The sequence below is a fragment of the Hemitrygon akajei genome, chromosome 14 (genome assembly GCF_048418815.1).
Source record: "Hemitrygon akajei chromosome 14, sHemAka1.3, whole genome shotgun sequence".
Lineage (NCBI taxonomy): Eukaryota > Metazoa > Chordata > Chondrichthyes > Myliobatiformes > Dasyatidae > Hemitrygon > Hemitrygon akajei.
In genome coordinates, this window is record NC_133137.1 from 20830645 (window position 1) to 20857063 (window position 26419).

The 26419-nt window shown below is 42.3% G+C and overlaps 1 protein-coding gene across 7 annotated transcripts in view; it reads left to right on the forward strand.

The window, feature by feature from the left end:
• The window catches only part of kdm2bb (lysine (K)-specific demethylase 2Bb), a 231775-nt gene extending 206957 nt beyond the window's left edge, over positions 1-24818 (forward strand). For all 7 annotated transcript variants that reach the window (XM_073065597.1, XM_073065598.1, XM_073065599.1 and 4 more), the window contains 5 exons: positions 2436-3103; positions 6088-6251; positions 17065-17226; positions 22833-23051; positions 23767-24818. In XM_073065597.1, coding sequence (XP_072921698.1) covers positions 2436-3103; positions 6088-6251; positions 17065-17226; positions 22833-23051; positions 23767-23948 — 1395 coding nt within the window. In that variant the 3' untranslated portion in view covers positions 23949-24818. The remainder of the gene's footprint in view (positions 1-2435; positions 3104-6087; positions 6252-17064; positions 17227-22832; positions 23052-23766) is intronic.
• Positions 24819-26419: the final 1601 nt, after the last annotated feature.

The following is a 26419-nucleotide window of genomic DNA, read 5'->3' on the forward strand; positions in this document are numbered from 1 at the left end:
CATTGAGCTTATCTGAATTGTATTCTACTGGTTTGTTTTTATTTCTTTCCTTACATTTTGAGGTCCAAAATTAGCTGTAGAACCTTCATCCCCTTCCCTACTATACCAAGGTCAGCTAACTCTGATCATTGGGATGAAACAGAGTGCTTTCTAATGCTCCATTGCCATACAATGCTACGAGGCAGTGTGCTACAAATAGACAGTGAGCACAAGTTATCTGCTGCTCTGAAGGAATTCAATAGGTACCTGTAGATTGTCACTTTTAAAAAAAAAAAGTCTTTGTAAAATGGAATTGGGGTAAAAGGTAGGGACAGGATTTCATTTTGGTGCTGTGATTTAGAACAGGCATCAACACCTTTCATAAGTTTGACATATCAGCCCTCAAAATACAAGACTTGGTACATCAGCTGCTATTCTGAAATTTAATGTTTTGCACAATCACTTCACTTCAAGATTAATTTTGATTTCATTACATTTACCACATTAAGTTACAATAGACAGTAGGTGCAGGAGTAGGCCATTCAGCCCTTCTAGCCAGCACCGCCATTCACTGTGATCATGGCTGATCATACACAATCAGTACCCCGTTCCTGCCCTCCCCATATCCCTTGACCCCGCTATCTATAAGAGCTCTATCTAACTCTCTCTTGAATGCATCCAGAGACTTGGCCTCCACTGCCTTCTGGGGCAGAGCATTCCACATATCCACCACTCTCTGGGTGAAAAAGTTTTTCTGCATCTCTGTTCTAAATGGCCTACCCCTTATTCTTAAACTGTGGCCTCTAGTTCTGGACTCGCCCATCAGCGGAAACATGCTTCCTGCCTCCAGCGTGTCCAATCCCTTAATAATCTTATATGTTTCAATCAGATCCCCTCTCATCCTTCTAAATTCCAGTGTATACAAGCCCAGTCGCTCCAATCTTTTAACATATGACAGTCCCACCATTGCGGGAATTAACCTTGTGAACCTACGCTGCACTCCCTCAATAGCAAGAATGTCCTTCCTCAAATTTGGAGACCAAAACTGCACACAATACTCCAGGTGGGGTCTCACCAGGGCCCTGTACAGCTGCAGAAGGACCTCTTTACTCCTATACTCAATTCCTCTTGTTATAAAAGCCAGCATGCCATTAGCTTTCTTCACTGCCTGCTGTACCTGCATGCTTGCTTTCATTGACTGATGTACAAGAACACCTAGATCTCGTTGTACTTCCCCTTTTCCTAACTTGACTCCATTTAGATAGTAATCTGCCTTCCTGTTCTTGCCACCAAAGTGGATAACCTCACATTTATCCACATTAAACTGCATCTGCCATACATTTGCCCACTCACCCAACCTGTCCAAGTCACCCTGCATTCTCATAACATCCTCCTGACATTTCACACTGCCACCCAGCTGTGTTACGTTGTTGTGGTATTAGTAATTTCAAGATGGTTTTCATCATCCAAAATCTCTACCTGGTGTTTTAATGTTGTCTGTTGTGGAGGCTTGCTAGGGTAATGGCAGAGGATACAATGTCTGGCTTGATGAAAAAGAGCTTCTGTAGTCTAAATAATCCTGCTGAATGGTCTCTGCCCGAAAAGTCGACTGTACTGTTTTCCATAGATGCGGCCTGGCCTGCTGAGTTCCTCCAGCATTTTGTGTGGATTTCCAGCATCTGCAGATTTTCTTGTGTTAGCAAATATTTTAAGTTTTTTTCCAGTTCCTTGCTTTTTTTTTAGCAGTTTCTATAAATGCAGTAGTCATACCAGGTCATATTGCACTTTTTAAAAACTATTTTGAATTTGAAGTGACTAAGGCACATTGCTATTTTAGCAATTTTCCTATACATGCTTTCACCAGGCATAGCCTGGATCAGGGTTTATTTTCATTTAGAGATTTGAATTAAATACGTGCTTGGCAGAAATAAAACACACCATGTGACATATTAGACGCATTTAATACATCCTTTGTGTAAACCAAATTTAATTTTAGATTATTTAACGATTGATTGTCCTGTAATAGATGGTAAGTCTGATAACAGATGACAAGAATGCATCAGTTGTCTCTCCTGCTCCTGGATAAAGCAGCTTGTACATCTATTTGTTTTGCTGAATTAAATTTCTCTTTAGTCTGCAATACTGTGATAATCTATTGAGAATAGTTATTTCATGGGCCTTATCTTTAGTTCATGATTCACATTAGGTTAATAACACTTGGTTTCATTTAATAACATGGGGGAGGGGATAAGAGAAGATATGTACAGAGCAAGACAACCTAACTAATTATCTACAGCAATCCCTGACAAGATATCTTTTTGCTACCTTGTAGGCTTTGAATAACAGAAGTCTGTTGTAATTCACTTCACTGTTGTCATATCATTTTCCTTAGATCTGTAAGTTCTTTGAAATGCTAAAACTGTCAAGTCAAGATTTCAATCCATTTACTTTTCTAGAAACGATCCTTGCATCCAACCGAAGACCATGCAACACCTGTCAAATTACTACGGAATATCAAACAAGAGCCAGAGGATGATCCACCCGAGACTCCTCAGAAAACAAAGGAAAGTGACCAATCTCGGTCGAGCTCTCCGAGAGCTGGTCCTAGCACTGAAAGTGCAGAGTCCAAGGAGAAGAAAAGCGAGAGGTTTAAAGAAAAGCGCAAAAAGCGATTGCACAATAAAGAACTCAGTAAAGAGTTGAGCAAAGAACTCAATCAGGAAATTCATAAAACTGAGAGTAGCCTAGCAAATGAGAATCACCAACCTATTACATCTGAAGGAGACAGTGAAAAAGTGGAAAAGCCTAAACGATTGCTGGTAAGCAGCGAGCGGCTACACAAGTTAAATGGAACTCCTAGGTTTAGACACCAGCTTACAACGAGTTTGAGGCGGGCTCCCAGGGTTATTACCCGACCTCCACCTTCGGTGTCCCCAACAAAATCCATTCAAATGGAGCGGCATGTGGTGCGGCCTCCACCTGTCAGCCCACCCCCAGACTCATTGCCCCTTGATGATGGCGAAGACCACGTGATGCAAAGGGAGGTGTGGATGGCTGTGTTCGGCTACCTCAGTCGCAGAGATTTATGTGTTTGCATGAGAGTCTGTAAAACCTGGAATAGATGGTAAGTTTTATTTCTGTTACCCAGGAATTGGGATACTTGGGTGGATAGGAATGGGGGGAAAATTAGTATACCTTACTTTAACATAAATTTAAAGAAAGAAAGATTAGCTTTATATATGTACATTGAAACATAGAGTGAAGTGAGTTGTTTGTGCAATGACCAAGGCAGTTTGAGGATGTGTTGCCATTCTTCTCGCACTAACATAGCATGCCCGTAACTTCCTTATCCTAACTCGTGCATCTTTGGAATGTGGGAGGAAACCGGAGCACCCAGAGGAAACCTACCATGCGAACTCCTCACAGGCAGCAGCTGGAATTGAATCCAATCATGCAGCTAGTGCTGTAAAGCTTTTCACTAACCACTATACTACCATGCTGCCGTTTACTATTTCAACTTATTTACAAAGTGTAATACTATTGTGAATAAAGGGCACAAACTTAAGAGTGCACCGGAAATGTAGTCATAGTGAAGAAAAGTTGTGCAGGAAAACTGAAGGCGCGAGTTGGATGGTTCAATGGTTCCACTTAATATCAGAGAATGTATACAGGATACACCGTGAAATTCTTACTCTCCATAGACATCCATGAAACAGAAGAAAAACAGAAAGAATGAATGACAGGAGGACATTTGAATCCCAAAGCCCCCCCCCCCATACACACAAGCAGCAGCAAATCATCAACCTTCCCCCTCCCCCTGCCTGCCTTAGCAAAAGCATTAGCCCCCCCACCCCACCCACCGTGCAAGCAATAGGAAAGCCCCCAAAGAGGCCATGATCTGGAGTCAATTAAAAACCACTGTTCATCCCAACGATTTGACAAGCCACAGGCTCTCTCTCTCTTACTAACCAGAGTGATCACATAGCGTTTAAAACAAGATAGATCAGGACATGTTAAGAAAAAAAACATAAAGGTGCCACATTGAAGGTTATCTTGCAAGATAAGAACACGGGTTTGAGAGTAAACTGTTAGCATGGATTGATAGATTAACAGAAGATGGTTGAGGTGAATTGCACTGATGAGGTGATCAGCCATGACTCATGATCACATTGAATGGTGGTGCTGGCTCGAAGGGCCGAATGGCCTGCTTCTGCACCTATTGTCTATTGAGATGGCACTGGAATTCTGTGTACAGTACTAGGCTCCAGATTGGAGGAAGTTAAACCTAGTAGTGGAGATAGTGCAGCAAGGATTGACTTGGTTGATTACTGGAATGAAGGGATTAATGTGTGCACAAGGTTGATCAACTAGATCGTAAGGTTCGTTGGCATTTAGAAGAATGATGGGTGATTGTACTAAAAGATACGATTCTGAGGGGTCTAACAGGGCAAATCTTGAGAAGTTGTTTTCATCTCGTGCAGAAATCTAGAACCAGTTTCAGAATAGGGCCATCTATTTGTGATGGAAAAAAATAATTTCTTCTGAGGGTCGTGACTCACTGGAACACTCTGTCCCAGAAAGCTGTGGAGGTGGAGACGTTGAATGATAGCTCGACTTCCTTGTAGTTCAATTTTCTGTCGTTATCCTACAAGGAAGTTGAGTGTGGGATAGTGTTGTTGAGACAAAGACTGATCTTGCGGAATGGCAGAATGTTCTTGAGTTGACAGGGTGACTCCTTCTGTTTTTAATATTTGGAATGTAGACTATTTTGTTTTCTCTTAAGTTCTGATGGAATTGCTATGTACATCCAGCATCTTCAGTTTTTATTTATTTATTTACAGATTTTACAGTTTGTGTATAATGGAGTGTCATTCAAACGTTAAGCTACATATTTTATTTGCATTATTCATTTAGTTTATTTCTGAAGAGATAGAGCATAGAATAGGCCCTTCCAGCTCTTCCAACTGCACCACCTAATGACCCATTAATTTAATCCTAGCCTAATCACAGGACAATTTACAATGACCAATTAACCTACTAAGCAGTCTTTGAACTGTCTTTGGAGAAAACCGGAACACCCGGAGGAAACCCAAGTAGTCACACGAAGGACGTACAACTTTCTTACAGTCAGCGTTGGAACTGAATTCTAAACTCCAACTGTAATAGCATTGTGCTAACCACTACACTACCATGGTGCTCTAACACTCATAAAACTCATAATTGTCTGCCTATTGAGCTATCATAAATTTATAAATTAATATTTGAAGACTATTTATATCTAAACCACAAAATGAAAGACTTAATGAATTCATTACTACACAGTATGGTTAAATGGAATTGTGCACTGACGTAATGACACTGCAGTTATAATGTGTTCATGAATTAATTTAGCATGAGACAGCATCTCCAAATAAAATTGCTGAGAAATGATGCTTTCCTAAGCAAAGACAAATTCAAAGAGAAATTGTCGTACTTTGTAGATCAAATTGTATTGTATATGCAGAGGCTAGGATCAGGTCTGCTCCTACATCCACTGCTAAGGTGATTGCACGTTGGTAAGATTCTTATACAGGCTTGAAATACATACAGAATTTACAATGAATAGAGCTGTGTTTTGAGATGGGAAGCTAAATGATTTATTGCACTCATTCAGTTTTAATTCCACTACCACCAACAGCATGGTCTTGATATTTTTTTCTGGAATATAATTTGCTGTTGATTGTCAATGAACATTTTAGCCAAATTTTTACCATTTATTAATGAATCCGGCAATGAGTTTGTTGTGCTCCGACTGACAGCGATCCTACATACTCATTGATCTTGTATATTAGCGTTATATTAAGCCTTGTATTTACCCTTAATGATTTATAATATCTTATTGTACAGTGGGAAAAGAAAATAAGACTAATAGTTTCATGAAAGCATTTTTAAAACTGAAGAAGATGTACAGTCTCATGCACCAAATATAATTTATTTATACTGTCCACAAGTAATTTATTGGATCATTCCCAATATAGCATTGCATGTAAATTTCCTGAGAATCTCTAATTTTGTTACATAAATATTCACAGTTTGGCTCAATTCAGTGTTACATTTTCGTCTTCCCAGGTGTTGTGACAAGAGGTTATGGACCAAGATCGACTTGGGCCGATGCAAGTCAATCACGCCTCTGATGTTGAGCGGAATCATTAGGAGGCAACCTGTAACGCTTGACCTGAGCTGGACAAATATCTCAAAAAAGCAGTTAACTTGGCTAATCAACAGGCTGCCAGGTAAGTGTCTATAAAACACAAATATAGTTCAAAGAACTCTGGCTAAAAATGAATTTCATATAGCTTATAGAAACTTAAATATGAATGAACATGATAAGAAATCAGCACCTTATGTCAACCATGATATTGTTTATGATAAAAGAACAGAACAGGATACGCTCCGTCATCTGTGCTGGATGACCACAGTCATCCACATGTGTTTGCCTTATTCTCCACTTGAACAGAGTTTGACTGCATCTTCCAAAATATGGTTCAGTCTTCAGTATTATATTGACATAGTTCGTGAACCAGTGATTTCGTTGACAGGGATTAAGAGCAAGATATTTCTTTCCAGTAAATGAAGTTCACCATGAACCCCTCCTTTGTACCTCATCATCAAAATTAACTGTGAGGGTCTTAAGCTAATTCCATTTAGAGCTTTATGAGATTTTTATTTTGGATTTATTTTAAGTGGTTGTGTGGAGGAATCTTTGAGGGTGTTGTCTCTCAGCTGTAGAGGTTACGGAAACTGCACTGTGGTGGGCAGGAAGGCTCTACAATAGGTTGTCAAAACTATCCAACGCATCACTGGCACTGGCCTACCTGCCGTCAAGGACATGTATACAGAAAGGCACCAGGAAAGGGCCAGGAACATCATGAAGGATCCCACACACCCTGCTCATGGACTGCTTGTCCTATTCCTGTCAGGAAGGAGGCTGTGTAGCATCCACACCAGGAAAACCAGACTCAAAAATAGTTACTTACCGCAAGCAGTAAGGCTGATCAACACCTCCACCCACTACTTTATTATTTCCTATCTGTCGCGTTATGTTCAGACTAGTGTGACTTTATGGATGTACAATCAACCTATGTATATAAACTATCTTACCTATTTATATTTATTGTATTCTTTTTGGATTATTATTTGCATTCTTTATCTTTTGTGGGGTTTTTTGTGCTGCTTTGAATCTGGAGTAACAATTATTTTGTTCTCCTTACACTTGCGTGCAGGAAATGACATTAGACAGTCTTGAATTAGGTTGTACGTCAGTCAGCAGAAGTTGATCTGAACATTCCTGACTCTGAATACATTGATTGTCAATTCTAGAGTTGTGTGACTGACAGAATGGCACGTACCATTGGAAATCATTGCACTTTGGAGGGTCCAAGGACAAGGAGCCCCATGATTTTCTTGTCAGCTTCCTGAAAACTGAACCAACACCTGACCTTTTCAACTGAGCTCAGCAGTCACCAGAAGATCAAGCTCCAGTCTAATATTACATGATATTGTTTAGGATTAGACACATTCAATCTAAGATTAAGGTTAGCTGTACTGTTGATCAGGTAGAAATCGGTTGTTGCTTTTCAGATGAGGCTTAAGTTTCCATCACTAGGATTAATCAACTTGTATGTTAAGGTGTTGGGTTCCTATACTTAAGTTAAATTAATATGTGGAATTAGTCAAGCTATATAATTATGCTGTCTGAATAAGCATATTTCCCAAACATGTATTTTTAATGTAAAATGTCATACATAATTTTGAAGAATGAACTTGTTGCACAAATTAATTTTATAAATTTAGCAAAGTAATTAAAGATTATTAGTTTATTTAAAACTGTGTTAAAGAATCAAATTATACAATTATTTATTGGAAAGTTTTTAAACTCTATTAACTATATTTACCTAATGAGATTGAAGATAAATTTTTAAATGTTTATCCCTGTACCAAAGATGCCGCGCCATAGTGGCTCCAATACTCCACAGGGGACTGTCCTGTCTCCCTTTCTCTTCACCATCTACACCTCAGACTTCAACTGCTGCACAGAGTCTTGCCACCTTCAGAAGTTTTCTGATGATTCTGCCATAGTTGGATGCATCAGCAAGGGAGATGAGGCTGAGTACAGGGCTACGGTGGGAAACTTTGTCACGTGGTGTGAGCAGAATCATCTGCAGCTTAATGTGAAAAAGACTAAGGAGCTGGTGGTGGACCTGAGGAGGGCTAAGGCACCGGTGTCCTCTGTTTCCATCCAAGGGGTCAGTGTGGACATGTGGAGGATTACAAATACCTGAATTGACAATAAACTGGACTGGTCAAAGAATACTGAGGCTGTGTACAAGAAGGGTCAGAGCTGTCTCTACTTCCTGAGGAGACTGAGGTCCTTTAACATCTGCCGGATGATGCTGAGGATGTTCTACAACTCTGTGGTGGCCAGTGCTATCATGTTTGCTGTTGTGTGCTGGGGCAGCAGGCTGAGGGTAGCAGACACCAACAGAATCAACAAACTCATTTGTAAGGCCAGTGATGTTGTGGGGGTGGAACTGGACTCTCTGACGGTGGGGGCTGAAAATAGGATGCTGTCCAAGTTGCTGCCATCTTGGACAATGTCTCCCATCCACTCCATAATGTACTGGTTAGGCACAGGAGTATGCTCAGCCAGAGACTCATTCCACCGAGATGCGACACTGAGCGTCATAGGAAGTCATTCCTGCCTGTGGCCATCAAACTTTACAACTCCTCCCTCGGAGTGTCAGACACCCTGAGTCAATAGGCTGGTCCTAGACTTATTTCCACTTGGAATAATTTACTTATTATTATTTAATTATTTATGGTTTTATATTGCTATATTTCTGCACTATTCTTGGTTGGTGCGACTGTAACGAAACCCAATTTCCCTCGGGATCAATAAAGTATGTCTGTGTGTCTTTTAATATTTTATCACCATGTGTGCTCCTTAAATCTTTTGAAAAAGTAAACTGAAGATATTAGTCATTTTGGGGCATATTATTTAGATTTCCCTTCTGCTTGGTTTTATCATTTTTTTTAAAAAATTATCTGTCCCACATTTTGGCTGTCTACACACAGTTTAATATTCACTTTACAATTACAATAACAGAATTCCAAGTTGGTAAAGACCATGAGACATAGGAGCAGAATTAGGCCATTTGGCCCATCAAGTCTGGTCCACCATTCAATCATGGCTGATCCTTTTTCCCCTCCTTAACCTCACTCTCTGGCCTTCTCTCCGTAACCTTTGATGCCATGTCCAATCAAGAACCCATCAAGCACTGCCTAAATACACTCAACGACCTGGCCTCCACAGCTGCCTGTGGTAACAAATTCACCACTTTCTTGCAAAAGAAATTTCTCCACATCTGTTTTAAATGGACACTGCTCTATCCTGAAGCTGTGCCCTCTTGTCCTAGACTCCCCCGCCATGGGAAACATCCTTTCTACATCTGCTCTGTCTTTTAACATTCTCATTTCAACACTCGAAAGGATTCAATGAGATCCCCCCAATCTTCTAAATTCCAGTGAGTACAGGCCCAAAGCCATCAAATGTTCCTCATATGATAATCCTTTTATTCCCGAATCATACTTGTGAACCTCCTCTGAACCCTTTCCAATGTCAGCACATCTTTTCTTAGATGAGGACCCTAAAACTGTTCACAATACTGAAGGTGAGGCCTCACCAGTGCCTCATAATCCATCCCTGCTCTTAAATTCTAGACTTCTTGAAATGAATACTAACATTGCATTTGCCTTCCTCACCACTGACTCAACCTGCAAGTTGACCTTTAGGGTGTTCTGCACAAGGACTCCCAAGCCCCTTTGCATCTCAGATTTTTTGATTTTCTCCCAGTTTAGAAAATAGTCTGCATATTTATTTCTACTACTAAAGTGTATGACCATGCATTTTCCAATATTGTATTTCATTTGCCACTTTCTTGCCCATTCTCCTAATCTGTCTAAGTTCTTCTGTAGCCTACCTGTTTCCTCAACACTACCTGCCCCTCCACCAATCTTTGTACCATCTGCAAACCTGACAACAAAGCCATCCATTCCATCATCTAAGTCACTGATATACAGCATAAAAAGAAGCGGACCCAACACCTGCAGAATACCACTAGTAAATGATGCAATTGTGCTTTAATATTGATGGGTTACATAGGCATATACATCTGCCTTGAAAATTATAAATGTAGCTATCGGTAACATTTTGTAAACACGAGAAAGTCTGCGGATGCTGGAAATCTTTTGTCCTGATGAAGAGTCTCGGTTCAAAACTTTGACTGTTTATTCATTTCTATAGACGCTGCCTGACTTGCTGAGTTCCTCCAGTAAGAGTTTGTTACTGCTCTGAAGTTAAACATTGTTCCCTTCTTATCCATACTTTCTGATGAGGGAGGCTTTTATCATTTTTTAATTAAGGTCAGGGTGATTAATGTAGGACTGTTTCTCTTCCCCTTCAAAATGTACAAAGAAATACCTGCATTCCTGAACCAAGTGCAGCTTTTAGTAAGCAGTGGTCGTAAGGAGGGGAAGGGAGAGGTAGAGAGAGAAAACATTTTCTGGCTGAAAGCCCTCCCTCGAGGATATCACTTCAGCTCTACAAAATAAGAACAAAAGCTTCTGCTGTGACAATTGGAACAGTTTGTTGAATTGTGCAGTGAGCTTGTACGCTTCATGGTTGGTTGTGCTGGAAGAGGATTATTTGTTTTCGTAGGGAATGGATGGTAATGAAAATGATTAACAAGCATAGGAACACAAATTCTAAATTAGGGGTATGGGCTGGAATCCAAAAATTATTGGTTCATTTTAATAAAGGTATAGGTCTTGTTTTTGAGCACTCTATCTCAGATTTTTAAGTCAGAGCAGTGATTTGAATCCTTCCACAGTGGACCATTTAATGAGGTCAGTATGACTTCTGCTGCATGAGTCTTTATATCAAAGGTACTTCCTTTGTCTGAACCTGTTGTGCTTTGAATGATTATTGTATCGTGAGCATTGATGTACAGTGAGTCAATGTGCCATTTTTGTTCTGTTCAGTGAGGAAATATTTTCAATTGCAAAATACCTTTAGCTATTGTGCTGTATATATGGTTTGTTTAAGGAGCAAATGGCTCTTTTTGGACAGGTTTGTATGACGAGATAAAATCGCAAACACTAGAAGTTGCTTGTTTTTTGTTGACAAATGCGTCTTATGGACCTTGGCAAAATCTAAGAGACTGAATATTGCCTTGAAAGCCATATTGAATAGAATAGTTATGGTTATGAACTTAGTGTAGTAACTGTTGTAAACATTTTCCAGTTCCATTATTGAAGGGAATACTTTATTTATGGCATCTGTTACAGGCAAGGCCAAGATTTACTGCCTATCCTTTGAGAAGATGATGGCCAATTAGAATAACTATAATCCTTTAGTGACGGTGCTCCCAGAATATAGTTGGATAAAAGGCTTCAGTGACAGCAGTATAGTTCCAAGACAATGTGGTGTATAACTTGGAGGGGAAGCTGTGATCCTGTCATTTGTGGAAGGAGATATTGTCAGAGTATTCTTGGTAGTAACTATACATAACCTGTTACGTTGCAGCAGTGTTGGAAGGAATGAATGTGCCAGGGTCATGGATGAAGTCCTAACTGTCCTGAATTGTGCCTGAATGATTGCAGGTTTAGCACGGATGTTTGAGAAATTGGTAATTGATCAATGCAGGAACCTGAGTATTTATATGACTAGTTGAGTTCATCTTTGATCACTAATTACTCTCAGGATGTTGATGATGCAAGACTCTGATGATAATGCTTTACTGATTACACCTGGTTAAGACTGGTTTACCAGTGTTAAGCTGAAACCCAGTCTTTTGGTCATGCAGCGAAAATTAAAGATTTTGTATTCTTTACTTCAGGACCTGTTTTATTTATTATCTTACTAGCTTTGTGCTGTTGTGTTAAACACTAAGTATTAAGAACAGTTAGCCAGCTGGTGGTGTAGTGGCATCTGTACCGGGCGTCGATGTGAGTGGTCCCAGGTTCAAATCCGACAGGCTGCTTGCACACTTACATCCATGCTGGGTTTCAGCGTCAAGCTAGCAACTCGGTCTCGTTAAAAAAATAGCAAATGCTAAAGAAATGGCAAAGGTTGCCACCCACTGTGCCACAAGGGATCACGTACAGTGGATTCTGGTTAATTGGGACACATTGGTAACAGTATGTTTTGGCCTAATTAGCTGAAGTTTCATGAAAATAGCTAAAAAGGTGTATTTTTAAAAAATACTGTTTAACTAAGTAACAAATTCTGTATTTAAATGAAATACAGAACAAATTAGAACACTACCAATACTACTGGTTGTTGTCCATCATATCTGACGATGACAGGAAACCTGTGCAGGAGAGTTTTTAAAGTGGAGAAGCCATTGCTCTGGAGTTGTTCCACTGTCTTGGCCTCGGAAATCTGGGTCCAGTGGTAGAAGTAGACGTCACAACAACTGAAGTCTTCCCTAATTACATTGGGTGACCGTGACCTCTTCTATGCCTGGTTGTGCCCTTCGTTATCTCTGCAGAACAGCTGACCTGGCCATTAGATCTCACCCACCCAGCCTGTCGGAGTTGTTTTGCATGCTAGGACGGGCATGTCCCTGTCTCACTGGGGTGTGAGACCCACTGGCTACCCTCACCTGGTTTTGGCTGCTGTCGCATACAAACAGCTACTTGGAGCCACAGGTGAGAGCTGTGTGCCTGGTGGGGACCAAATGTAGCATTCAAGTTGATTGTTGGTTGATACCTTCAAATTCTTCGGATTTCCTAACTTGTTAAAGTAGTGAAATCGTTTCACTACATTTCACTGCCTGAATGCTTGAAACCACAGTGAGCGAAACAGTTCTGATTTCTCACCAACTATCAGTGATTTGAATGTTTTCTGAACACAAACACACACAACTGATGCTACTTTAAAGCTGCTTGCTCTAAGCATGGTGTAATGTCTTAACTGTTACACAGTGTACTCGACTGACCCTAATTAGAAATTGCTCAGCAACAGTCTCCTGTCCCAGTTAAGTGGCATTGTGTCCCATATGAATGAAGGGAATCCTGGTTATTTTATTCGATTAGTTTTTGTTCTTTAAGAGTTGTCCCAAATAAACAACTGACACGATTAAGCGATGGCCCAATTAACCAGAATCCACTGTGTTACTTTTCTGAATCCAGGCTCAGTACTACAAGGATTCTGACTGCTGCTCATGTTTCTTATCCATTTCTTCCTTGTCAATTGTTGGTTTCCAGAGTTGTTGCTGCCAGTGTACAAAAGTTACTACTTTTATATGTTTTAACACCAAACTTCCAAAATACTCCTCCAACCCAACTGAGCCAATTAGACACAGGAGCTGTCTGGTCGCTTCTGACAGTTTCCCCATGTGGGTCTCATGATCGTTTTTCCACATTTCACTATTTTAACCTAGGCCGTGGTATTAGCATAGTAACCAGTCCTTCTGCCACTGCTTCGGCCTTAGGTGCTGTGGGAGCTTTTTCAAAATGTACCTATAGTCTCTCTACCAGTGAGTGACCATTAATTAGGTCTTCTGGACCAAGTCCAGATAACTGCCCACTAACAATGATGAGTCCGTCACAAAACGACTTTGAAACTTTGCTTCTTTATCTGACTGGAAGCAGTGCTGGCACTTCTGTTTGAAACATATTTAAATGATTTGATAGAAGTCTAGGTGGGTTGATTAGTAAGATGACAAAAATTGGCAGAATTGTGGATAGTGAGGAAGGTTATCAAAGGTTTCAGCAGAACATAGACCAGTTTGAAATGACAGAGTTTACTCTAGACAAGTTAGAGGTGTTGCACATTGATCCTTAGGAGCATTAATGTACAGAGGGATTAATGCAAAGGAAATGCTTCATGGGTAATACTACATCTAAAACTGAGAAGACATTGCACTCAACGGACAGATATACCTGTAGGAAATCAGTTCAAGGAGGAGCTGTGCCACATGAGAATGACCCCCACTGTGTTGCTGAGAACAAGTGGCAGCTGCAAAAGACCCAACAACCAACCACAGTTACCACTACTATTACACACACTGCACCAGAATATGTGGATTCCTGATTGGCTTCCAGAGCCATCTGAGGACACATCAAAAGACAACCCGTTAGGAGAACATCATATTCAACTTGAGGGATCGCTCTACAGAAGAAGGTGTACGATATACTTGCCTTCACGGGTTGAGGTGTTGAATATTGTACTTAATAACTGGTACAACCTCATTTGGAGCAATAACCTCCATCAAACATTTCCTGTAGCTACTGATCATACTTGCACAACCGTAAGGAGGAATTTTAGACCATTCCTCCACACAAAACTATTTTAATATTCTGGGATACCTTGCATGAACAGTCCTCTTCAGGTCACACCACAGCATCACAATTTGGTTAAGGTCTGGACTCTGACTCAGCCATTTCAAATCACATAGTTTCTTCTTTTTAAACAGTTCTGTTGTTGATTTACTCTGTGTTTTGGATCATTATCTTGTTGCATTATTCAACTTTATTAAGCTTCAGGTGTTGGACCGCTATACTGACATTTTCCTGTAAAGCGTCTTGATACTTATTGTTCCCTCAACGATTGCAAGCTGTCCAGACCCTGAGGCAGCAAAGCAGCCCCAAACTCTGATGCTCCTTCCACCATGCTTCACAGTTGGCTTGAGATTTCGGTGTTGGTGCAGTGCCCTTTTTCCTCCAAACATAGTGGTGTGCATTTCTGCCAAAAAGTTCAACTTCAGTCTCACCTGTCCACAAAGCATTGTCCAAAAAGCATTGTGGAACATCCAGGTGGTATTTTGCAAACTTGAGATTTGCAGCAATGTTCTTTTTTTGGAGAGCAATGTCCTTCCATGAACATCATTCTTGTTCAGTGTTTTTCTGAGAGTGGATTTATGACCAGATACTTTGTAGCAAGTTGTAGAGATTTCTGCATGTCTTTTGCTGTTACCTCTGGGTTTTGTTTTCACCTGCTTCAGCATTGCATGTGATCTTTGCAGGACGCCCACTCCTAGGGAGCGTAGCAACAGTACTGAATTTCCTCCATTTGTAGGCAGTTTCCCTTACTGTGGTCTGATGAACTCTCAGGTCTTTAGAAATGCTTTTGTAGCTTTTCCAGCTTCATGCATCTCTACAACTCTTCTAAGGTCCCTTGAAAGTTGCTTTGATCGAGGCATGGTGCACAGAAACAGATCTTTCTTGAGAAGAGCAGGTTCTGTCAGTAACCTGACTTTGTGTGTGTCTACAGCCCACATCTCTAATCTCATCTCATTGATTGGAACACCCAACTCCACATAGCTTTTGTAGAAGGCATTACCCCAGAGGTTCACGTACTTTTTAGAACCTAGACTATGATGGCTTAAATGGCATACTCAGTATTGATGAGAAATACATTTGTTATTATTTTAAGCAGATTGTGTTTGTCTATTATTCTGACTTAGATGATCAGACCGCATTTAATGAGTAATTAATGCAGAAAATTGCATTATTGCAGATAATTGCAAAGTGTTTACAAACTTTTTTTGCAAGTGTAGTTATAGGATGGATGTAGAAATTTTGTGGAAAGTACAGAGGAAGTTCACTGGGATGTTATCTGGAGTAGAGAAGCTATAAAGAGGGACTGGGCAAACTTGGATTGTTTTCTGTGGCTTGTCAAAGACTGAGGGGTGACTGGCTAAAAGTGTATAAAAAAGACAGATAAAGTACAAAGTCTTGGTTCTGTTGAGTACTGGACACATGGCTTTAAGGCAATAGAGAGCAAAGCTTTTTTTGTCCCCCAGGTGCCTGGAAAATGCTGCCAGGAGAAGCAGTGGAAGGAGATACACTAGTAATGTTTAAGAGGCATGAATAGGCAGTGAGTGGGTGGGATTAGGTTAAATTGGAATCATGTTCGGCAGAGACAATGTGGGTGTTATTGTATTGTATTGTTTTATGTCTTTTCTATTTCATGAAGGTCTAGTTTGGTCGGTTGTTCATAGTTTAATAATCACAGATGGCTCCTGAAAGCTATTTCCAATTCATAATTCTGTGATCAAATACTGAGATGATCCTTCCAATTTAGTTGTTACCATTAACTGTCTTTGTGCATAGCTTATTCAAGCTGAAAGCACCTTTGTTCTGGGGTTGAAACACAGAAGGGAGACGCTAGAATCTGGAGCAACACAATATACTAAATAGGAATTCAGCACATCAGGCAAATGAGGAAAATGCAGTCAATGTGTGAGACCCTTAAACATTGTGGTCTCCAAATGAAGGGTTTCTGTCTGAAATATCAGCTGGCCATTTTCCTGGGTAGAAGCTGTCTTGCTTTCGTTCTGGGATGGTTGCCTTTGCAAATCACCTTTTATACTGTTCTGTTTCTCTTCTGGCAATAATGTGGTGCTTATGATGTAAGGTTAGTTTCTTTTTCCATCACGTCGCTGGTCAAGTGGCTACAGCCAGTCTTACAACTACCCCATTGTGATATGCTTAAAGACTACACTAAAAGAATTGGCATCTGTGAGAAAGCCATCAGATACTCATTCTTCAGTATCTAAAGAAATAAGTCTTGGTGAATGCAGTTTAACTTCAATAAAATTTTTGAGAAAGGAAAAGTTATCAAAGTTTCTTTTGATAGAAGGTACTTAAAGGTTTAAGTAAAAAGACAGAACATGAAAATATATTCAGATAGCTGTCAAAAAGATGATCGAGAACAAATTACCCCGTTTAACTTGCAATAAATAAAATTAAGTTACCTTAAACGTAACTAGCTCTGAATATTAGCAAGAATTAATGGATTTTTCAGCAGCAACATAGTTGACCACAAATAGACAGCAACAACAATCTAATCTCTGAGTTGTTAGTAATAAAATTTATACATCAAGCAAAGTTATCTCCGTGCATTAATAAAGCTGTGGTTGGGTATTCATTGTGTGGTTCTTTTTGCCATGTGTTCTGTGATTAGCACTTTTTTTTTGAACATACTCATCCCATACTTTTCTGCACAATTGATTTAAATTTGTTTATCTTACTGTTCAGGTCTTAAGGACTTGATTGTTTCTGGTTGCTCCTGGGCAGCAATATCAGCACTTTGCAGCTCTAGTTGCCCCTTGCTCAGAACCGTAGATCTCAGATGGGTGGAAGGATTAAAAGATGCTCAAATGAGAGATATGCTTTCACCTCCAACTGACAACAGACCAGGTAGGAAATCTGTCCATCTCCATTGTGCTTCAAAATGTTACATTAAGCTGCCAAGTATTTTGTATTATTTAATTGGGTGTCATTAATTACACATTATACACATGGCGTGCTTCATCTTGAGCAAAAACTCTAAATACATGTAATTTTAAACGTTTTTACTTGAAGGTAGCTTTACCTTGGATTTTAAAATTATTTAGAAATAGTTTCTTCAAATGGATTCATTTCAAGTGGTTCTGTTTATTAGAGAATGTATACAGTACACAACCTGAAATATTTAGTCTTCACAGACATCCACAAAAAACAGAGGAACCCCAAAAGAATGAACGACAGAAAAACAGAGGAGCCCCAAAGCCCCCCTCTCTCCCCATGCAAGCAGCAGCAAGCATCAACCTCCCCTCCCCCAAACCATTTCAGCAAAAAAAGCATCACCAATAGCAAAGCCCCCAAAGAGAGACAGTGATCTGCAGTCAACAAAACCTGTTGTTTACCCAATAGTCCAACATGCCACAGGCTGCCTCCTAACAAGGGACAAAGAGATGTCACCCATTTCACAGCGAAAGGGGAGACTAACAGTCACTTTTTATTCTGTAGGCAGCCAAACATTAGAACAACCACTGAGCACTGTCACCTTGTGTAAAAGAAGCAAAACAATAATGCATGCTTTAATATATTCATACAAGTAACACCCATTTCTTTAAATGATAAAAATGTTAATCTAGTTTGTCTCATTTGTGTGTTTCAAATAACATTTATTCAGTTCAAACCGAAATATCTTTCATGAACATTAAGGGTTTTTTTTAAAAAAGAGAATGTCAGATTTAATATTTTATTGATGCTATCGGAGTTAATACATTGTAATCAGTTAATCTCCATGAAAGCAATTTTTGTAATGTGTTGCATAAACTTTTCCTGAATAATTGGTCAGTGGCAAGTCTAAATTTAAACTTGATTTTGTATTTAGGGTTCTTGTTTGCTGCAGTCAATCACTGAAAGCTTCAAACTTAAATTGGTTATAACTTGCAGATAATTGTACTTCTGTGGCGACCCAATTACTAGCACACTCGAACCGGCTGACAATTAGCCAAAGCGCAGGCACAAAGGAAGATAGCCTCAAGGGGTTTCAGTACGTGCCTCTCGAGGTATCGGGTGGGGGAGACAGGCTTTAAAGCAAGACTGTGAATTTGAAATAAACTTATTCTTTGGCTGCAGTTTATCGACTCCGTGTCGTTATTTCAGCGCTGCGTGTAGCACACTGCTACAATTGGTGACCCCGACGGTCCAAAGATGGCAGACGCTGCATTTGTTAATGCGGTTTCCTTGAAGCTGCCAAGCTTCTGGACGCTACAACCTCACCTATGGTTTCAGCAAGCAGAAGCCCAATTCCATGTTCGGCAAATAACCTCAGAGGACACCCGTTACTACTACGTGGTGAGCTCCCTCGACCAGGACACAGCGGCCCAGGTCGCGGAGTTCGTACAGTCTCCCCTGGCGGACGGCAAGTACACGGCATTAAAAGCCCTGCTCATAGGGACTTTCAGGCTCTCCCGCCACAAGCGAGCTGCCCGTTTACTGCACCTGGATGGCTTGGGAGACAGACCACCATCGGCTTTAATGAATGAGATGTTGTCTCTGGCCGACGGACACACACCCTGCCTCATGTTTGAGCAGGCATTCCTGGAGCAGCTGCCCGAGGACATACGCCTGCTGCTGTCCGACGCGGATTTCAGCGACCCCCGGAAGGTGGCAGCCCGGGCGGACTTGCTGTGGAACGCCAAGAAGGTGAGTGGGGCGTCCATCGCACAGATCACCCGGCCACGCTCCCAGCAGCAAACCAGTCCAGGCCCGGCCGCAGAGCCCGCTAAACCCAGAGGCCGGGGTGTGGAGCCCAACGAGCAATGGTGTTTCTACCACCAGCGGTGGGGCACAGAAGCCCGCTGTTGTTGCCCGCCCTGCCAATTCCCGAGAAACGCCAGGGCCAGCCGTCGCTGATGGCTACGACGGCTGGCCATCGGGATAGCCTCCTGTATGTCTGGGACAAGCAGTCGGGACGCCAGTTTTTGGTCGACACCGGTGCTGAGATCAGCGTCTTACCTCCGACGAGTTACGACACCCGCAGCAGGGCGCCGGGTCCCCCCCTGCGGGCCGCGACCGGCAGCACTATAAGGACTTATGGCACCCGTCCGGTGCAGCTACGGTTCGACTCCAGCCGGTTCAAGTGGGACTTCACACTGGCCAACGTAGCCCAACCACTTCTGGGTGCAGATTTCTTGCGGGCTCACAGCCTACTGGTCGACCTGCCCAGGAAGAGACTGGTTCATGCCGAGACCTTTCAGACGTTCTCCTTGGGTGCAGCCCAGTTGCCAGCCCCTCACCTCGGCTCCATCACGCTGTCCGACAACGACTTCACCAGGGTCCTGGCGGATTTCCCATCGGTTCTGGCACCGCAGTTCGCGGCAGCCATGCCCCGACATGGCGTACAGCACCACATCCTGACCCAGGGACCACCCCTCTCGGCGGCTTCCCCCGGACAAGCTCCGACTGGCGAAGGAGGAGTTCAAGAAGATGGAGGAATTGGGGCTCATTCGGCGGTCCGACAGCCCATGGGCCTCCCCCCTGCACATGGTGCCCAAAGCGACAGGGGGCTGGAGATCGTGCGGCGACTACCGCAGGCTGAACGAGGCTACAACACCGGACCGCTACCCTGTGCCGCACATTCAGGACTTTGCAGCAAACCTGCACGGCGCAGGGATCTTCTCCAAGGTAGACCTCATCCGCGGATACCATCAAATCCCGATGCATCCGGACGACGTCCCCAAAACGGCTCTCATCACCCCGTTTGGTCTTTTTGAGTTCCTCCGCATGCCGTTCGGCCTGAAGAATGCCGTACAGACGTTCCAGCAGTTGATGGACGCGGTGGGACGCGACCTGGACTTCGCATTCATCTATTTGGACGACATCCTCATAGCCAGCAGCAGTCGTCAGGAGCATCTGTCCCACCTCCGACAACTCTTTGCCCGGCTGAGTGATTACGGTCTAACGATCAACCTGGCCAAATGCCAGTTTGGGCTCGACACCATTGACTTCCTGGGCCACAGGATGACCACAGACGGGGCAACCCCTCTGCCCGCTAAAGTAGATGCGGTCCGCCATTTCCCCCGACCCACCACGATCAAAGGCCTCCAGGAATTCGTAGGTATGGTCAATTTCTACCACCGCTTCCTCCCTTCAGCTGCCCGGATCATGCGCCCCCTGTTTCCCCGGTCCGGGCAAGGACATTACCTGGGACGAGGTGTCTGCCACCGCTTTCATTCAAACGAAGGATGCCTTGGCGAACGCCACGATGCTAGTGCACCCCAGAATGGACGTCCCTACCGCCCTCACAGTGGACGCATCTAATACGGCAGTCGGTAGGGTACTGGAGCAGCTCATCGTGGGCCGCTGGCAACCCCTGGCGTTTTTCAGCAAACACCTGCGGCCACCCGAGCTCAAATACGGTGCTTTCGACCGGGAGCTGTTGGCGCTATACCTGGCAATCCGGCATTTCAGGTACTTCTTAGAAGGTAGGCCCTTCACCGCGTTCACGGACCACAAACCGCTTACCTTTACATTCACAAAGGTGTCCGGTCCCTGGTCGTCCCGCCAGCAGCGCCATCTGTCCTACATCTCTGAATACACGACGGACGTCCGGCACGTCTCGGGTAAGGACAATGTCGTGGCGGATGTGCTCTCTCGCCCTAACATTCATGCCCTTTCCCAAGGGGTAGACTTTGAGGCGCTGGCTAAGGCACAGCTGGCAGATGAGGAGATCCCGTGTTACAGAACCGCAGTCTCCAGTTTGCAGCTCCAGGACCTCCCCGTAGCCCCAGGTGAGAGGACCCTACTCTGTGACGTCGCCACCAGCCAGCCCCGTCCCGTCGTTCCGGCACCTTGGCGACGACGTGTGTTCAACTCCATTCATAACTTGGCCCACCCCTCCATCCGCACTACCGTCCGGATGGTCTCCAGCAGGTTCGTTTGGCACGGACTTCCGCAAGCAGGTCCGTGACTGGGCCAGAATGTGCATGCACTGCCAGACGGCCAAGGTGCAGCGACACACCAAGGCCCCGCTGCAGCAGTTCCACCCCACCCACCGGCGTTTCGACCACATTCATGTGGATATCGTGAGCCCCCTGCCAGTGTCGCGCGGGGCACAGCACCTCCTCACTATCGTGGACCGGTTCACAAGATGGCCAGAGGCGGTCCCACTCACCGACACTACCTCTGAATCTTGCGCCCGGGCACTGATCGCCACCTGGGTGTCCCGCTTTGGTGTACTGGCCCACATTACCTCCGACAGAGGCGCCCAGTTCACCTCCAGCCCGTGGTCAGTGATGGCCAGCCTGTTGGGGACTCAGCTGCACCACACCACTGCCTACCACCCACAGTCGAACAGACTGGTGGAGCGTTTCCACCGTCACCTGAAGTCGGCTCTCATGGCACGCCTGCGAGGAGCTAACTGGGCGGACGAGCTTCCCTGGGTCCTACTCGGCATCCGCACGGCGCCCAAAGACGATCTGCACGCTTCGTCGGCCGAGTTGGTGTACGGCGCACCCCTGGTCGTTCCCGGGGAGTTCATACCAGCCCCAAGGGGGCGAGAGGAAGAACCCGCAGCAGTCCTGGGCAGACTACGCGAGAGGCTTGGTGCCCTGGCCCTCATACCCACTTCGCAGCATGGGCAGCACCCGACCCGCGTACCCAAAGACCTGCAGAACTGTAAGTTTGTGTTTGTACGAAGGGGCAGGCATCGGCCACCGCTGCAGCGGCCCTACGAGGGGCCGTTTAGTGATTAGAAACGGCGGGTCCACATTCGTGCTGGACGCTGGGGGGAGAGAGGAGGTTTTCACAGTGGACCGACTCAAACCGGCCCATGTGGACTTGGCGCAACCGGTCGAGTTTCCAGCACCGCGGCGCAGAGGCCGACCTCCCAAACAGGGCCCGGCCCAGACTGTGGACATTGGGGGGTGTACCGCCGGTTCTGGCGGGGGGGTTATGTGGCGACCCAATTACTAGCACACTCGAACCGGCTGACTATAGTCAGAGCACAGGCACAAAGGAAGATAGCCTCAAGGGGTTTCAGTACGTGCCTCTCGAGGTATCGGATGGGGGAGACAGGCTTTAAAGCAAGACTGTGAATTTGAAATAAACTTATTCTTTGGCTGCAGTTTATCGACTCCGTGTCGTTATTTCAGCGCTGCGTGTAGCACACCGCTACACTTCCACCTTAACTTTGAATAACAAATTAACAAATCTTCCATTTGAGTTCTGTGGTGTTTGTAAATAAGATAGCAACTGCAACCACTCATAAAGCATTGAAGCTTTGTTGAGTACTGACATTGGTGTTAAAATTGTGTCCCTACATAATGGTATACCTTTTCATTATGTTATTATTTTGGAATGAGAAATCTAAAAAGAATGTTGAAGTCAGCAAATAAATCCCAGTTATCTTGGTTGAGATTGTGTAAGACAATCTCAAGATACTGCACTAGGCTTTTAATAATTAAGTGCATTTTTAATAGTGTTAAGTAAAACTAGCAAAATCCAGTCTTAAATGTTGTTCTTTCTTAAAGGCCAGATTGACAATCGTAGCAAATTACGTAACGTGACAGATCTTCACTTGGCTGGCCTGGATATTACAGATGCAACACTCCGCCTTATTATTAGGCACATGCCGATGCTCTCCAGACTAGATCTTAGTTACTGTAACCATCTGACAGACCAGTCAATTAACCTATTAACAGCAGTTGGCACAACAACAAGAGATTCCTTAACAGAAATCAATCTATCGGGTAAGTGCATTCAATATGACAATTAATTTTGAAATAGATGCATGTATGTCATGAGTGATTGCCTATCACAATTTGGAATTTGTGAGTGATTAAGTTCAATGACACTAAACTGCTGTTACATTACTAAATTAAAGCATGGGGAAATTTTTAAAATTTAGGAAGGCTTTCTCTGTTTAATAAAATAATAAATATCACAGATGAGAAAATCTGCAGATGCTGGAAATCCAAGCAACACACACAAAATGCTGGTGGAACTCAGCAGGCCAGGCGGCATCTATGGAAAAGAGTACAATTGTAATAAGTCTACTCCTCAGCTTTTTTTATCCAGTTCTGTTGAAGGGCCTCAGCCCAAAATGTTGACCATACTCTTTATGTATGACATAGGTGCTGTCTGTCCTGAGTTCCTCCAGCATGACCATTTTTTGCTTTTCCCTTGCCAAGTTTACCTCAGAATTTTACCAAAGTGTTCACCTTGTTTCATGTAACATTTTATTATTTTGTCCTTAGATCTGTTTACTTGGGACACTTTGGGGGGAAAAAAATGTGTACACTTTAAATATTACTTGTTATTTTATAATATTCAAGCTTGAATACTTAACCTGTATATCATGCCCCATTCAAAAACATTATTTGTTGCATGCTCTGCAAAATTGAACGTGAATATTAGTTGAAATGTCAGTCTTTATCGTACTAAATTGCATAATATCTTTTTCAGTTTGCAATAAAATCACTGACCAGTGCCTAACCTATTTCAAACGCTGTGGCAACATCTGCCGAATAGATCTTCGTTATTGTAAGCAGGTAACGAAGGAAGGCTGCGAACAGTTCATAGCAGAGATGTCTGTTAGCGTTCAGTTCAATTTGTCAGAGGAGAAACTGTTACAAAAACTTAGTTAACTAAGCAGAGAAACTGAACACCAAAACAAAAAGAACGTTTAATTTCATCACATTTAATTATGACCAGCTCCTTGTTATTGCCATCAGACAAATGGACATGGACGAACTGTGCAAAGGACAGAAATGTAAAGGTAGCATAAGCTACTTACCCGAACAAAAAATGTTTCTACACGTGAAGAATCACTCAAATTTGAATTTATTTCATAAGTTTTAATAATGTATAAAAAGACACTGATCTACAAGTGTTTTTACTTGGTACGCATAAACATGTGGCAAGAAGAATATTGATTAAAAAACTAAGAGTTTTGTGCACGTTTTACAACTGAAGCATGTGCATTGTAAATTTTAATTTGTGTTCTTTTTAAAAATGCCATCTTGGTTAAAAAAAAGGGTTATCTTATAGATAGATCCAACCACACATTGGAATCACTTTGACCATGTTATAAATATTGTTCTGTTTTGTTACAATCTACACATCATACATTATGCAGAAGTATTTTTGTACAGAAATTACTTTATTGAGAGTAATGTGGAAATTTCAATGGTAACATTATTACTTATATACAATTGAAATGCAATTTATTTCAAATTTCCCTATTTGTTACTTGTGGTTTAATCTCTGTATAGTTCCACATGTTTCACGTGGAACAATCTTTGTGACATTTGTACGTGCCATCGTTGCATGCCTTTAAGGCAATCATGTTAGCAGTAATAACACTGTAATGAGATGTTGGTTTTCCACCAAATGTTGTTGCCATTTTGTCATTGCTGAATTTGTATAAAACTTTTGTCTTCAATACTGAACAATTGGTAAATTCATGGGGAGCAGCATTTTAAATGCTGTACAATATACAAGCCTTTGACAATTTTCTCAACAGTTTCTATTCCTATTTTATATCTGCAAGTTGGTAAGCATTGTAAGAAGATGGAAGTGAAGGGTCATGCTATAAGAAATTTATTTCTATGGTGGCTACTTAAAGCCGAAGTATTTTTGCTTTTGGATCTGCTTGATCAGCACAAGTTCTATAGAACAAGACTGGGTTCCACATTCTTGATTGAAAAGAGCAGGTTCATCCTCCCTTGAAAAATGTTTGAGAAATTCAGCTCTTTGCACCCAGTTCTTCAGTTATGAGGTTGATGTTTGCAATTCCATGACAACATCAGTAAAGTTGGGAAATCCATACATTTTGTGATGAATTGTAGGTAACAATACAATGGAGATGGCAAAGAACAGATGAAACCAATATGAAACCACAGTTATTCACTGCAGATTGCCTGATCAGAAAGGGATTTTGCTTACTCTTACTGTTAGATGCTGTAATCTAGTGATACTAAATTGTTATTAACAAATGTTCAGGTAAGTGTAGTTTACCCACTGTAGTCAAGGAAAATATTGAGCAGTGGTGGTTTCAATATGACCACAACTTCTATTACAAACTTTTCAGCTTAATCTAATTTACTTAATGAAGTAATCAGTGAGAACAAGTATGTTTCCATGTTATGTCAATATTGCCACCTACTGCACATTGCATAATGTTCTTGTATAAATGGCAAGAATGTTTAAAGTTAGATCGTCTAGTTCTAGTGAAGGCCAAACATTCTGAATTGAGGATTCAATCGAATCTTTTGACCTTTAGAAGAAATTTATGATCATTTGGCAGATCATAAAATAAAGCTTTCCCTTTTCAAATGTTCATTTTCTCAGTACAGCTGATGTGGCATCTTAAAATTGTGTAGCAAAAAGAGTCACTGTATAAAACTTTACTGTGATTACTATACATGAGTACACAGTTCTATTTCAAGTTACACCGTTTTAAATTGTGTAGAAGCCAACATTTCTGTGCATACAGTGCACTCAGCCATTAATGTCAAATAAGCACTTTATTTGACATTGCTTGCATATTGGTACCCTGAAGCAGGTTTTAAAAGAATTTAAGTCTGCTTTGGTGTTGGTGAAAGGATCTGCATAGACTGGTCCGATGGCAGAGAATGACACATTCATTTTCCTCCAGGTGGATGTTGCCTTTTTACTGCCATCATCATTGTAGCCCACCCCAATCTCACCACTCAAGCACTCTCCATTTACCTTAACTTCCGTCCTCTTAACTGCTATGGAGAACGAATGAGAGTTTAAGCCACATAGATCCTTCACTTTTGGAGCACTCCTCTTTGGCAATGCAAGCAGAGCTGATGCAGCTCTATCTGTTGAAAGGGCTATAGGAAATACTTTATTGTGATATAGAATAACATCCCTGCATTAATTATTTTCCTTGGTGCCAAAATTCCCTAAAGGCTTTTATCTGCCAACCTGTGGGATACAGCTGAAGCAAACACATGCTTGGGGACCATTGAACCTGTCAACATCTTGAGAAAGCTGCACTTATTCCAGGCAGATTTTAGTATTTTAAGTTATAATAGTGATTGCATAGGTAATCACTGCTTAGATGAATAACAATGTAATTTACATGCAG